The sequence below is a fragment of the Lotus japonicus genome, chromosome 6 (assembly GCF_012489685.1).
Source record: "Lotus japonicus ecotype B-129 chromosome 6, LjGifu_v1.2".
NCBI lineage: Eukaryota > Viridiplantae > Streptophyta > Magnoliopsida > Fabales > Fabaceae > Lotus > Lotus japonicus.
Genome location: NC_080046.1, coordinates 49,596,445 through 49,610,062, shown reverse-complemented (window position 1 = coordinate 49,610,062; position 13,618 = coordinate 49,596,445). Strand labels below are relative to the sequence as shown.

Below are 13,618 nucleotides of genomic sequence, written 5' to 3'. Positions count from 1 at the left end.
CAATGAATGTCTTAATTACATTTCTCTAACTTTGAGGATGTTCCTAATATTAAGACACGCTATCGTTGTCTTCACTCACGAAAATTCAAAAACTCGCGGTCCCCCCAATATTGGAGCGCAAAATTTCACAGTGGCAAACACCGTAATTACGAACACAACACACGTATCCTTTCGTACTTTCACTTCCACCATCTCAAACTCACTACAAATACCCCCCACTTTCCCGCTTCCACCTTCTTCTTCCTCCTCCGCCGTTTCTCTCTCTCTCTCCTCGCCCTCTCTCTCTCTCTCTATGCCCCTTCCCGCAGCCACCATCCCCAAACCCACCACCATGCCAGACTTGGCCAACCTCTCTCTCCCCCTCACTCACTGCTCCACCGTCAATCCCCCCGACGCCACCGCCGCTGATTCCCCCGTCAAACCCCTACCCAACGACTACCCTTCCGACGACAACGACGCCGCTGAAGCTCGCGTCCTCAAGCGCAGCCGCGGCTCCGTCGAACGGGTCAAGAAGGCTTCCAATGACTCAAACTTCATGGATCACCTCAAAGATCCTTTCTCCCTTCCCTTCCTCTTTGGTGCTCCCAAAATGGTACACAACTACACATACCCAATTCACTGTTTTATCTCCTTTGTTTTTCTGAATTAGGGTTTAGTAGAATTGAACTGTTTGGTAATGTACTTGATTTGATTAAGCTTTGACTCAATTTGACTGATGCTGGTGGGTTTTGTTTTTTTCAATTTTGATTTTCAATTGGGGGTTCAGGTTGAATGTCATTTCTGTCACCATTGTATCTGCCCTGGGGAGGAGGTGTTATGCTCTGTTCGTGGATGTGGCGCACGCTACCACATGGATTGTGCTAAAGAAGCTGGTGGGGCTTCAAATGTGAAAAAATTCAAGTGCCCACAACATGTGAGTTTTCACTGAATGCAACGTTTGTCTCTAACATTGATATGTACTGTTTTGATGTGAAGCTGGATTAATGTGTATTGTTGCCTCAAATTCTTACTGCATTTATTGGGCATCTGGGGAGTCAGTATAGCCATGATTTTCGTTATGTAAATTATAGATCTCTTGAGTCAACAAATCTATCAATGATTAATATGAAAATTAACATTACTGAAAGAAATCCAATTCTATGTAAGACAAGAACCCTAATAGCAGATTTCCCGGTGGGTGGTAAATGTTAGCCCTAGTGTGGAGCATCATCAATGAGGAGATCTTGCATGATGCTCTTCAACTTAGTGTGGTCAATGAGGTAATCAATGGCTCATATTAATTTGGAGCAAATGAGTTATATTTGTGTCATCTGATGAATGGGGGTCATATATCATACAAGTGAAGAGGGAGATCACAAGCCCTAGGTGTTGTTGTGCACGAGATGCTTCAAAAACATTCTCAAATCTGGTCTAAATATTCATTAATGAAAATGATTTTTTGAGAATATTGAGTTGGAAGCTTGATTAGATATTCCGTATTTATGCAATCAATATTTAACAACACAATCTGTTTTGCTCCTGTGTGTGTTTATTTGGGGGGTGGAGATGCATTTGGTACATCCTAGTGCTTTAGAGTTCCATAAATCCCAAATAGATTTGGTTTCCACATGCTATAGATGCTATCTTGGATTTGCTGTTTTGCCTTTGTTTTGTGTGCTTTGTCTTGCCATAGTATATTAAGTCTTTCAGTGAGCAGGTGTGTTTCGTTTGCAAACAAAGATTGCACTTGCGGTGTGTCCGTTGCCCAATGGCTTTCCATACTAAATGCGCACCATGGCCGGATGCAGTAATTGATCTGAAAGATCATCCGGGTCAAGCTGTTTGTTGGAGACATCCTTCTGATTGGCGCCTGGATAGAAAGGTCAAATTTTTCTTTTCACCAGAACCATTTACCTTCACTGTTCATTGTTTATACTGGAAATTGCAATATGTGCCATATTCAAGTTCAGTTACTTGATCTGTTTGGAAAATCTAATTTTATTGTTTCTTTCTTTACCTTCCCATGTGTCCACTCACCCTTCTATTCTGTAAGCTGCCACCTTGAAAATATGTATTTTCTTGTCCAATATTAGCTCATATTTCACCAAGTGGTTTTTAAATTCTCTCCATTTTCTTCATTACATTGATTTCTGTTTTGCTGGTGGGGGGCTATTCCCAGGTTATTTATTTATTTAGTTTTTTCCCTCATGCGTTTTTCATTTTGCTTGGGGAGGATAGGTCAGAGGGGAAGGGGGTATCTGCAATTGTTTATTACTTATATATTTGTTATGGAAAGTTTGAAGCCACTAAAAGTTTGTAATCGTAGATTTCTTTTCTTTTCTATCCTATGCGCCATGTGAAAGATATTACCAGAGTTTGCAAAGTTTTCATGGTACCATGTTGGTATTCTAAATAACCACGATCTTATTTGATGTTAAAATTGTCTTAGAAGTGGTCACAGTAATATACTGCATAGAATTGTGAAATATTTCTCACTAGATTTAGATTGTTACTTTCGAAGTTTTATTACTTTGTTGGTATTTTTTAATTGATTAGGCTGGCTAACAGGACTTTGTGTTTGTTGGATGAGCAGCCTGAAACTTCGACAAGTGACATTTCGGTAAGGTTTATGAAGAATATCATTATATCTGTTTTCTAATGTATGAATAACAATTCCTGACCTTTGCTGTAACTCTGCATGGTGTATTTGACATTTCTGGATATTTGGTACAAAAATAATATATAATTTGTAGTTGTAGGAGAAAGAAAGAAATTTATATGATTAAAGTGCTACATATTCTGAAGTACTCTATATTTTGATGATTTTGGTTGTTCATCATATATGCCTGTGCCTTGAGTTATTGAGTGTATGGTTAAGCTAATCCACTAGTCATATCACATGCATTTGGATTTGATAATTTAATTTGGTTAATATCTAGTGAAAATTTTCTGACTTACCTGCCCTTTTCTAGGAAGCATTTTGTCGCTTGCCCCTTCCTTTTACCGAAGAGGAGTTCAAGATTGACTTCAATTGGAAAGATACGGACACTAAGATGGAGCCACCACCATATGCACACATAAGACGAAGTATGATATTTATTGTGTGTTCGAATGTTAAGTAAAAGAATTTGATTTTTACTCTTGGTAAACTCAGTATTTTTTAATTATTGTGCTGATCATCATGTTGCTGGCCTAAATTTATATCAGATATATATCTAGTGAAGAAGAAGCGTAGTGTTGTAGATGATGAAGATGCAGGATGCACCAGTTGCAGTTCTACATGTTCTGAAGACTGTGTATGCAGGTACATGCTGTATTATCTTCGAAATTGTTTTGAATGAAACATTCTGTAGGCTTTGAAATTTTATTTGACAATGAATTTTGTCTATGCATATCCAATATATGAATGCTTTGAGCGATTCAATATTTTCTGATCCTAGGCAAGAAGGATAAAGTGCAATTGATTGCCTGCTAATCCTGTTGAGCTAAATAAATAAAACTATATTTATCTTCTCCCTGTGGATTTGAGAGGATCTACACTTTCAGTTATACACCAAATGTCTAACTATAGCACACCACATGACTTATATTTCCGCGTCACTGGAACTGGTTGTAACACTAACATTATTGTGTAAGATTTCATAAACAGGGTTATATATTAAGTACTGAATGATATTATTCACTTATCAGGGTTCAATGCATAAGCTGCTCAAAGGCTTGTCGCTGCTCAGAAAATTGCAGTAATCGGCCATTTCGCAAGGAGAAAAAAATGGAGATTGTCAAGGTTTGAAATTTTACTACAGTAAGATGGATGAAATATTTTTTCAAGTTGGTTTTCTTCTTATTGGGCTTAAACTTCCTAATCTATGTTCATAATCAGACTTTACTTTGTGGATGGGGAGTAGAAGCCGCTGAAGCAATTGAAAAAGGCGAATTTATAATTGAATATATTGGAGAAGGTAGCTTATTTCTAAATTGCTTATAGTCTTATACCATCAAAACATTGTCTCCCCCCAGTCCCCATCTTTCATACCATAATCCGATCGATGACTTTCAAAAAAAGAGAACGTCATTTGATGTTTTAAATGCACATGATCTTCAATCATATAATTTTCGCAGGCTCACAGCTGATATCTGTAAACTATGCCTTATGCTCTTATCCCCATTTGACAAGAAATGTTTTCTGCTGCAGTCATTGATGATGCTTTATGTGAAAAAAGGCTTTGGGACATGAAAGACCAGGGCGTACAAAATTTCTACATGTGTGAGATTCGGAAAGACTTCACAATAGATGCAACTTTCAAAGGAAACACATCACGGTTTTTAAACCATAGCTGCAATCCAAACTGTGTTTTGGAAAAGTGGTCAGTGCCAAAAACTCTACCCCACTTGTCCTTGGCTTTATGATTTTCTTACTCTTCAAGGACTCTAGATATATAGTGTACCACCATGCTACATTTGTGTCTAAATTTTTGTGGTTTGTTGTAGGCAAGTTGATGGTGAAACCCGTGTGGGTGTATTTGCTGCTCGTTCAATAGAAGTTGGAGAGCCATTAACGTATGATTACAGGTAATTTTTACACAACCTCCTACTTTCTTATCATTCAGTAGCAACATCTAATTAACATTTTTTTTGTCTAATAGTAACTTGTAATAACAGTGATTAATGTGTTATCTGGTATTTCAGATTTGTGCAATTTGGTCCAGAGGTGAAATGTCACTGTGGTGCCCCAAATTGTCAAGGCTTTCTAGGTACCAAAAAGAAGATTAGCAAGGTACACATCCGTTGGGGCTCCAAACGTAAGAGAACTTCAAAATCTCGCAAGTGTAGGCAAATTGAAAAGCCAACAACTATAAATGGCCATTTGGGGAGTGTCTGAGGGTTTTTCCTCAAACATTCTCATTCTATTCTTCTGTAGAGGAAAAAGGTGACAATTTCTTCATATACATTTTTACAAGGCACAATTTTACCCTAGTCAAAATAAGAAAACGTGTAAATTGATTTTGCTGAGATAGTGCATCAATATTACAGCATTGAATAATGAATTACAAGGATCTAAATTTTTTATTGAATTTTAAAATACTTTGTTCCTAAATTTTGAGCATTGATTTGGTTTATGATCAATTAGTAAAGTCACTATGAGGGAGTAAAATTATGAAATGTATATTTAAAGCAAATAGATCAAGAGATCTAGCTAAAGGATTTGATTTGTGAAATTCCGGATTAACCGATCGGATCAAGAGATGCAACATTCATAGCGTTATATGTTTTTAATTGTTACATGTTGGTTATCTCATGCAATGCAAATCTAGTGCACTATCTAATTTGGGGCTAAGAAAACATTCCAATAAAAATCCAAATTGAATGAAACAAAAAAATAATGAAAGGTAAGTTAATTTTTCCGATGGATTTGGATTAGATATTTTATTTGATTGCTAAACTTTTGAAGTCAAACTTTTTTATGAAGTCAAGCTTTAACACAATTAGAAGTCAAACTTTTATTTTTGTGAAGAAAGTACCGGTTGCATAGTTCTTGCCAGGAACCTCCTTTGTCTCCCTCTAGGTCAGAATTGGCTGGTCCAACATCTTCTAGTTCTCTGTCCGTTGGGTTGTTGAAAGAGAGAGTAGAGAGGCCAGAGGTGGCCTGCATCATATTATAGCCATTGCTTTATTTATACTATACCCAATGGTCACAAGTGCAACTTGCACCACTTTTCCAATGTGGCCTTTCTTTTAGTAGTAAAAGTAAACATTAGACTAAACGTACACTTAAATAAATAGAACTATAGAAGAATGGAAATAAACTGAGTCCTTTATAGTTTAGTGTGCTGATTATGGGATATGTGATTTGTCTCACGGTTATTGTATGTGAAGATACCTTAACTAAGACAAGAAAATAGAGATAGTTAGTAATCCTATGCGATTTCTTTCTGCTCACGTTAGGATTGAATAAAATTTTCATCTTTCTGAAGGTAGAGAGTCTTGGTTTCAACCTAAGAAATATCCTTTTGTCCAAAAAAGGAAAACCAAAAAAAATCTGCATCCCTGACATTTTCAAATCATTTGATTTTAATTCTTGTAGAACTAAATTATATCACTTTAATATATCCTACAAAGACTGAAACTACATAAAAATGATTTCAGAAGGGATTAAAATAAAAACTCACAATATTTTTTAAAATAATTTGAAAGGTGTTTTTTAATTGTAATTATTTGAAAGATGTTTGTTAGTTAGTAACACGCTCTATAAGGCAAAAACCCCACTTAAATAATAGTAGTGGTTAGAAAAGTGCACATATCTCATATCCACTCCAGAGAACAACCTGCACAGGGGACAGAGAGGTGCAAGACCTAATGCCTTTGAACATGACATTTGACATTTGTACAGAAAAAAGGAGAAACACGACCATTTATGACAAGAAGAAAACTAACCATTTGGCAAAAAATAGCCACAAGCTCCACTGTTGAAAATAAGAAAAAAGACAAAAGGTAAGAAAAAAGAACCAAGTCACCAAATTCAGACAAAGTGTAGCGCGTGACCCTGCAAAAGTATCAGATTGAAAAGGACCAGTAACAGTTTTAAGCTCAGAATGAGTGACATAGAAAATATAGGAAAAAATACTCCTCTTAACTTTTTATTTTAAAAATCAGATAATTATAAAAAATATAAGTAGTAGCATTAATTTGAATTTATTTATAATAATTTTTTTATTTTCTTTTTCAAATTATCATCACAGCCGGCAGCCATAAGACTAATCTCTCTGATACTCAAAAATTACACTCAATGGTCTTTCTCAACAAATTCTTCACCAAATTCTTCACAAATGAGTTCAACTATCAACCAATTATATACCGTTTTAAAATTATTCTTGATCTCCACTTTTTAAATTTATTTTCATCACCAATTTAATAAGAATTTTTTTTATAAAAAATAATTGATGTACTATAAATTCAAGTTGGTGGTTCATATAAAAAGAACTAAGTTATACCCCTAATTTAATTTTATAATAAGGACAAGGTTTATATAATAGAAATAGGATAGCAGAACACTACATTTACATAACATTCTTTGTAATTGTGAAGACAAAAAGGGGAAATTGTAGGGGGAGGGGGACTGTAAATAATAATAGGTGTGAAAAAATTATCACTTAATTTTGCCTCAAAGGCTCAAACACTTGAGAAGAAGAAAAAAAATATGATTGTCTTCCCTTCACCTATACATAGTCTCTTTGTACCCAAATGAAACAAACCAAACATGACAAAATTTAACATATAGAGTATATACAAGATTATATTCTAGAACAATCAATATCAATAAAACCCCTTTTCTAAAGAATATTGACAGGAACCAAAAGAATTCATTCTCCTTCTATATCTTGGTGTGTTTTGAACCAGAATCTTTTTTTTGGTTACCTAGGACCAGAGAGTTCCATAGCATAGGAATCCAAAGAATGTTCATCACCATCATCATCATCCATTGTCATGCCAAACGTGCTGGAACGATCATAATGAGCTTTATTGTTGTCATCATGGTTTGAAGCATTGGAATGATGAGATGAGCTTTTGCTGCAATTGCTGTGGAGGGTGTTGTTTAGACTGAGACTGCCATGATTAGTATGTGATGCTGCCCACTTCTCAGCAAGACCATCGCCTTCAAGCATTCGGACCACTTCAGACATTTTGGGACGAAGGGCTGGTAAACATTGAGTGCAGAGTAGAGCTACTTGCAGCATTTCCCCAACTTCAATCCTGTCATAGTTGCTCCCTAGTTCCTTGTCCACCAACAGTTCTACTTTCTTTTCATGCTGTATTTTCCTCACCTGTCACAACATGTATGTGGTCATTATTTGATCTCCAATTTACACCATTCCTTTTGGCAAACTTTCTAGTGTACTTAGATACTTAATGAGGGAGAAAATGCTTTGATCACAACATAATTTGGAAAATGCTTCTGAGAATTGATTCCAGCTCTAGAAGGGTTTTCAAATATGCACTGTGAGCAGCTTCTAGGTGTCAGGATTGATTATGAGAGAAGAGAAATGAACCCAAACATGCTAAATGTTTTGGACATAAAGATGAGAAATTTCTAGTATTCAGGGACCAACTGTAAACTATATTTACATTTTTTAACCATTTGAAGTAGAATTGAGTTAAAACTTAGAACAGCAAAGTCAAATATAAGGCATATATGGGTAATCAGTAATGAAGACAATCTTTAGTAACATCTAAAAGCCTGTCAGTTTAATTACATAGCAGAGAACAAGTGTCCCAAAATATTTTTAGTTAACAAATTTTGTCCCCACTTGGAAAGTTGATGTAAATTGAGGACAAATTTAATGCTAGTAAGTAGTAACAGCATGAACTATTTTTTAATGGACATTAGTTATCATATAAGGTTCTTATAATAAGGACTGGAAGTTAAAATTGAAAGACATTTCAGTAAAAGAACTAAGCCATACCCAATTAAGTACAATGAAAGACATGCATAAGTGTTAAATAAATGCCTTTAGTATGGAACATACCTAGATCCCAGACTAAATACTGCATTATTATGTCTAATACTAGAAATGGAATGCATTAATGGTTTGCTTAGAGTTTAGACTGCTGAGAATAGATTTACTTACCCACTCTAGCATTGCTCCTTTCTGATTCAGTGTTTTTCCAAACTCGAGAGCTGTCATTCCAGTTATGAGCTCCAACAAGAGAATGCCAAATCCAAATACATCAGTTTTCTCAGACGATTGACCAGTGGAGAGGTACTCTGGTGCTATGTGCCCGACAGTTCCGCGGACAGCGGTGGTGACATGGGAGTCAGCATGGTCAAGGAGCTTTGCAAGGCCAAAATCACCAACAACAGCTTCAAAATATTCATCCACAAGCACATTTGCAGCCTTCACATCTCTGTGTATTATCTTAGGATCACACTGCTCATGTAGATAGAGTAGACCTCTGGCAGCTCCAATTGCTATTCTCTTTCTTGTATTCCAGTCTAAAGCGGGTTTGCCTATCATTTCATATATATGATTTTAAACCCCAGGATATTCCAAAGCAACAGAACATGAGAGGTAAACATATGATTGGTAGAGTTCATGAGGAAATAACTACCAACACTTGTTATTATGTAGACTATTAAAAGACAGAATGAATTTGCTATTTTAACTTCTCTTAGACTAAAAAAGGAACAAATATTATCAAACTTATACATTAAGTGTATTGAACCTTGGATGAACATCCTGTAACCCTGATAAGACTAAAATTGTTTCAAATTCACCAGAGTGTTGAGGAAGATTGCACACTTATTTATAGTTGGTGTATCCCTAAGTATGAGACATTTTCTTGATCATGACTTAAATTTTTAAAACCATATATATGAATTTTGAAACTAATAAAATGAATTGCAGGTTTAGATTATGTCACCAGTTTCAGTCCATTAATGACAATTTCTTAAACAATAACTTCAATAATATGATTCCACTAGTTATGCCCAGTAACTGTGATGTCAATTGCTCGACATAAACAGCAAATGTAGTTGGATTCAAAATACTCAACATCAAAAGTATGCCTGCAAAATTAATGGTGAGACTAAGACTAAATTCTTATATACATGTAATGTACAGACTTCAAGAAATAGACTACTATATTAGACATTGTTCCCTATCCCATCCATATTGGCCTTGCAGCAGATATTAATGTCCCTTAACAATGAAATAGAGTTAGACCAAAACATTGACAACTCTACATCACATGATTAAAACAGGTAATGTGATAGTAATATAACACTGCATTCATAAGATGTATCATATCACATGATCACTGCTCTGTGATAAAGACCATAAGCACAAAGGGACCATTCAACACCATTAGCATACCTTTAAGCCTGGTGGCCACACTGCCATTGGACATAAAAGGATAAACCAGAAGCTTTTCATTAGGAGAAGCGCAATATCCAATTAAGCGAAGTAAATTGCGGTGAACTGCCAAGCTGATCATCTCCATTTCTGTTCGGAATTGTAATTCACCAGCACTTCCAGTCACATCCTTTAGCCTTTTTACTGCCACCATTGAACCGTCTCCAAGTTTCCCTCTATAAACATTGCCAAAGCCTCCAGCACCAAGTAAGTTCTTGGAGCTGAAAGCATCTGTTGCATTTTGGAGCTCTCTGAAAGTGAATTTTTTCAGATTTCCCAAGCTAACAAGTTCCTCCTCCAGATGATAATCTGCCACAAAGCAATAATCATAAATACAGATGCCTAACCCTTAATATATGTAATCTAAACAAGCTATTCATTCCAGTGCCACCTACCACCAAGGTACAGGATTGCTTGGTTCTGCCATTTCTTTCTATACCAGAAAAGCCCCAAAAACAGGAAGACGAGACAAACACTACTAAGGCTAATCCCAAGAACCAGTGCTAGTTTCTTGGACTTGTATTTCCCTACAAACAGATATTTAATACAGGTTACAAAGAAGCAGTATAAAGAGGAAAACAATCATGCCGAAGTAGGTATAAGGCAAGCACCTTGAGATGATGCTAGAGAAATTGAAACAGGTAGAAATGTTGCTGAACCAGAACAACCTTCAGTGGAGCTGCTTCCACAAATTAATGGGTTTCCTACAACACTACATAAGAAAAAGTTAATCAGGGACTAGGCACAGCAAAAACTAAGATAAGTAAAAAGAAACAGAATCAAAGAGTAATCATACTTAAATGATCTAGCTGGAAGCTTAGGCAAGGGTCCACTGAGATTGTTATAAGACAAGTCCCTAAATGCATAGAATTATCACATCAGCCAAGAATGATGACAAAAGTACATAGAAATCAACAGGTTGCAGGTTATTATACTATTTTCAAGAAGTGAGCAAGTTGGAAAACGTATTAACAGATTGAAAAACTTAGATAGCCATACTCACAAGAAAGCAAGTTCTGGGATTTTGGCTAATGACACAGGAAAGGGTCCAGATAAGCTATTGTTGTTCAGCCTCCTGCTCAAATTTTGGTAAAAAATCAAAAAGTTAATTCATTACATATTCACATTACAAGATGTGAAGCAAAGATAAAGTAGCATCTCAAAAATTACTTCAAAAGTAAAGTGAAACCTAGTCTCTGAAGCAATTATATGCAAAAGCTAAAGGGTATATACAACAATAATATGATCTCCTTTTCAAGTCAACAATAACCGCAGATAGCGGCCAATTGTTGCTCAACTAAACACAGAAGGAATCATTTTGAAGTCATTTTCCCGCACTTTCTCAGGAAAGAAAGAGAAAATGGGGAGCAAAAGGAATCACTCACAGATATTGGAGACTATTCAACTGACCAAGAGACCCTGGAATCACCCCAGAGAACCTGTTATTGGAAAGATCTAGAGTCTCAAGCCTGGGAAGCAAACCAAGCTCTAGTGGTATTTTGCCAGAGATGTCATTGTTCTGCAGCAACCTGCACTCAACAAAGAACCAGAAATTATCACAACCCCATTACAGATAAAACAACAGAAACAAGTAAGCAAGTTCCATAACATGTTTTGCAACCATTTTCAAAGCTGATAGAGACAAACAGCTCAGAAAACAAGATGAATACTAATAAGAACAAAATGAGTTTGTTTTTACTCACACTTGTTGAAGATTGGTAAGGTTTCTAATTGCTGGAGACAAAGTACCAGAGAGAGATTGACTAGGTGCTCCCCTGCAACAACAACAACAGAAAAAAACCCAGAAACAAAAACAACAATTAACAATGGAATGATACACAAAAAGCATGGAAATGATGAAAAAGCAAATGCAACAATGAAGAAGAAGAAAAGCTTACAGGCCTATAACATGGTAATCAGAGGAGCAAGTGATCATGGCCCAGCTGCAAGGGTCAACAGAGAACTCATCCCAGTTGTTGAGCACACCATGAGGATCATTCAGTTCAGCTCTGACACTCATCAAAGCCTCCACTACAATCAATGAGCAAACATTTTCAACATTAAACCTTCAAACAAGGAACTAGAAGAAGAACAAGATAAAGGGTGTTTGCTTGTTGGTTTGTTTTTTAGTTTCTTTGTCGTTTAGGCAATTACAGTGAAGAGGGTTGTTTGTTTGTACCTTCATGGTTGCGAGGCTCTGAAGAAGAAGAAAGAGGTGCACGAGAGAGGAAGAAGAAGAGGAAGAAGAGGAGGACGAGAACTTGATTGGAAGCCATGATTATGGAACAATGACAGTGAGCAGAATGGAACAAGGGAAGCACATCAAAGTAGAAGGTAAAAGCAATTCTCTTATGTACGAAGTTGCTTTTCTTTGTTGATGTCTCACACACACACATACACACTTGTTTTCTGCTTTTTCTTTTTCATTTTTCTTATAGTTTCCTTTTCTGCTTCATTGGGCCTCTCGTACGTACTCTCTTTTTCAGTCACCAAACTTTTGCTTTATAACAAACAAATCTCTATATATTGATTTTCTAGAAATAAAGGAGAGGATATTATAAATATAAAAACTAGAAAAGGGGGAGAAAAAGCAAGAAGGAAGGAGGGTGTGCACTTTTTATACATGAAATGATTGTATTCAAATTCAAATTAAACAAAAATACAAACTAGATTCCGTAACGATGAAAATACAAGTTTGAAGTTTGAAAAATACATTTGTTGTGAATGATTTACTTACCACTATTTTTTAACGGGTGATGGGTGATGCATGCATCAATGAAAAAATCATAATCGCATTCACTCTAATAACACAACATGTCATGAGAAATGTATTGGTGAAAATCACATTCAAATTATCTTGGAATGTGTGAAAAAAATACAAACACAACTTTTACTCTTTCAATCTTATTTTTTAGCAATGAAGCATTATTTTTTACAAATTTCCTAGTGGTACATTAAAAATTTAATTTTTTTCTCTCAAAATCCAATTTCTAATATTTTTTACAAACTTTTATTTTATTTCTAATTAAAAATGAGTCAGTTTACGTAACCTTCCAAGTCATGCTCGACTAACCTGGGTTATAACTTTAAGGGCTCACAACAAAAATTAATTAGCTCAATACAACTCACTTTTATTTTAATTCATGTTGAGCTAGCTCGCGTGAGTGAGACCAGCGACAACCCTACTTTGTTTGGCTTGGATGAGAGAAACGTGAAGAAAGAAAAACACAAAATATAATAAATGAATTTAGACCGCACTTTAATTCAAATTAATTCATCGATTTTAGTATTTCCTTTCCTTCATATTTTTCTTCTCTAAACCAAACAAAACCTAAGAACGAGTATGTGTTAACACTATATTTTTCCTGATATGATACGGTAGGACTTGTCTGTCAGGCAGGGTAGAGTGGTGGGAATGGGATAGTAGTGTGCGCAAAATTTGAGAGAGACAGCAGTGGAGTTGGTACTGTGATTACACTACACTAGTGTGGTGTGTGTAATGTAACATGACATTGCATTGCAATAACATGACCTCTCTCTATGATCTTTTTTTTCTTTGAAACTGGATGGAGGCAGGTGAAACAGTTCACGAGAATCCAAACGTCCATCACTTCAGAACAATGCAATTGGAATTCAATTGAAGGGTATGGTCACAATTGTGTGCCCATCAACAACTATTTTGCCCTGCCTTTATTAAGTGTGTAACTGCATATGTAGCGTGTAGGATTTAT

General features: G+C 35.8%; 2 protein-coding genes across 2 annotated transcripts; one reads left to right on the top strand and one right to left on the bottom strand.

Annotated features, from left to right (window-relative positions):
• Positions 1-256: 256 nt before the first annotated feature.
• Positions 257-5,074, top strand: LOC130723281 (histone-lysine N-methyltransferase ASHR3). The gene is made up of 11 exons (XM_057574268.1): positions 257-592; positions 767-913; positions 1,697-1,861; positions 2,573-2,599; positions 2,952-3,066; positions 3,187-3,283; positions 3,670-3,763; positions 3,860-3,938; positions 4,172-4,343; positions 4,468-4,548; positions 4,666-5,074. The coding sequence occupies exons 1-11, from the start codon at positions 293-295 to the stop codon at positions 4,856-4,858; spliced, it is 1,470 nt and encodes a 489-aa protein (XP_057430251.1). The 5' UTR covers positions 257-292; the 3' UTR covers positions 4,859-5,074.
• Positions 5,075-7,108: 2,034 nt separating this feature from the next.
• LOC130723280 (probable LRR receptor-like serine/threonine-protein kinase At2g23950) lies at positions 7,109-12,304 on the bottom strand. Its single transcript, XM_057574267.1, has 11 exons — positions 12,067-12,304; positions 11,786-11,918; positions 11,591-11,662; positions 11,273-11,416; positions 10,891-10,962; positions 10,684-10,743; positions 10,499-10,599; positions 10,283-10,414; positions 9,849-10,196; positions 8,604-8,983; positions 7,109-7,799 (listed from the first exon to the last, which is right to left on the bottom strand). The coding sequence occupies exons 1-11, from the start codon at positions 12,281-12,283 to the stop codon at positions 7,389-7,391; spliced, it is 2,070 nt and encodes a 689-aa protein (XP_057430250.1). The 5' UTR covers positions 12,284-12,304; the 3' UTR covers positions 7,109-7,388.
• Between the last annotated feature and the right edge of the window lie 1,314 nt (positions 12,305-13,618).

Bases quoted from the DNA above. Each gene is read 5' to 3' on its own strand.
- LOC130723281 (XM_057574268.1), top strand. From the start codon at position 293: ATGCCCCTTCCCGCAGCCACCATCCCCAAACCCACCACCATGCCAGAC. The intron at 914-1,696 runs GTGAGTTTTCAC...TTCAGTGAGCAG, and splicing joins AATTCAAGTGCCCACAACAT to GTGTGTTTCGTTTGCAAACA. The intron at 4,549-4,665 runs GTAATTTTTACA...CTGGTATTTCAG, and splicing joins CCATTAACGTATGATTACAG to ATTTGTGCAATTTGGTCCAG.
- LOC130723280 (XM_057574267.1), bottom strand. From the start codon at position 12,283: ATGTGTGTGTGTGAGACATCAACAAAGAAAAGCAACTTCGTACATAAG. The intron at 11,663-11,785 runs GTAAGCTTTTCT...TTGTTGTTGCAG, and splicing joins GATTACCATGTTATAGGCCT to GGGAGCACCTAGTCAATCTC. The intron at 10,197-10,282 runs GTAGGTGGCACT...GCTTTGTGGCAG, and splicing joins AGCAATCCTGTACCTTGGTG to ATTATCATCTGGAGGAGGAA.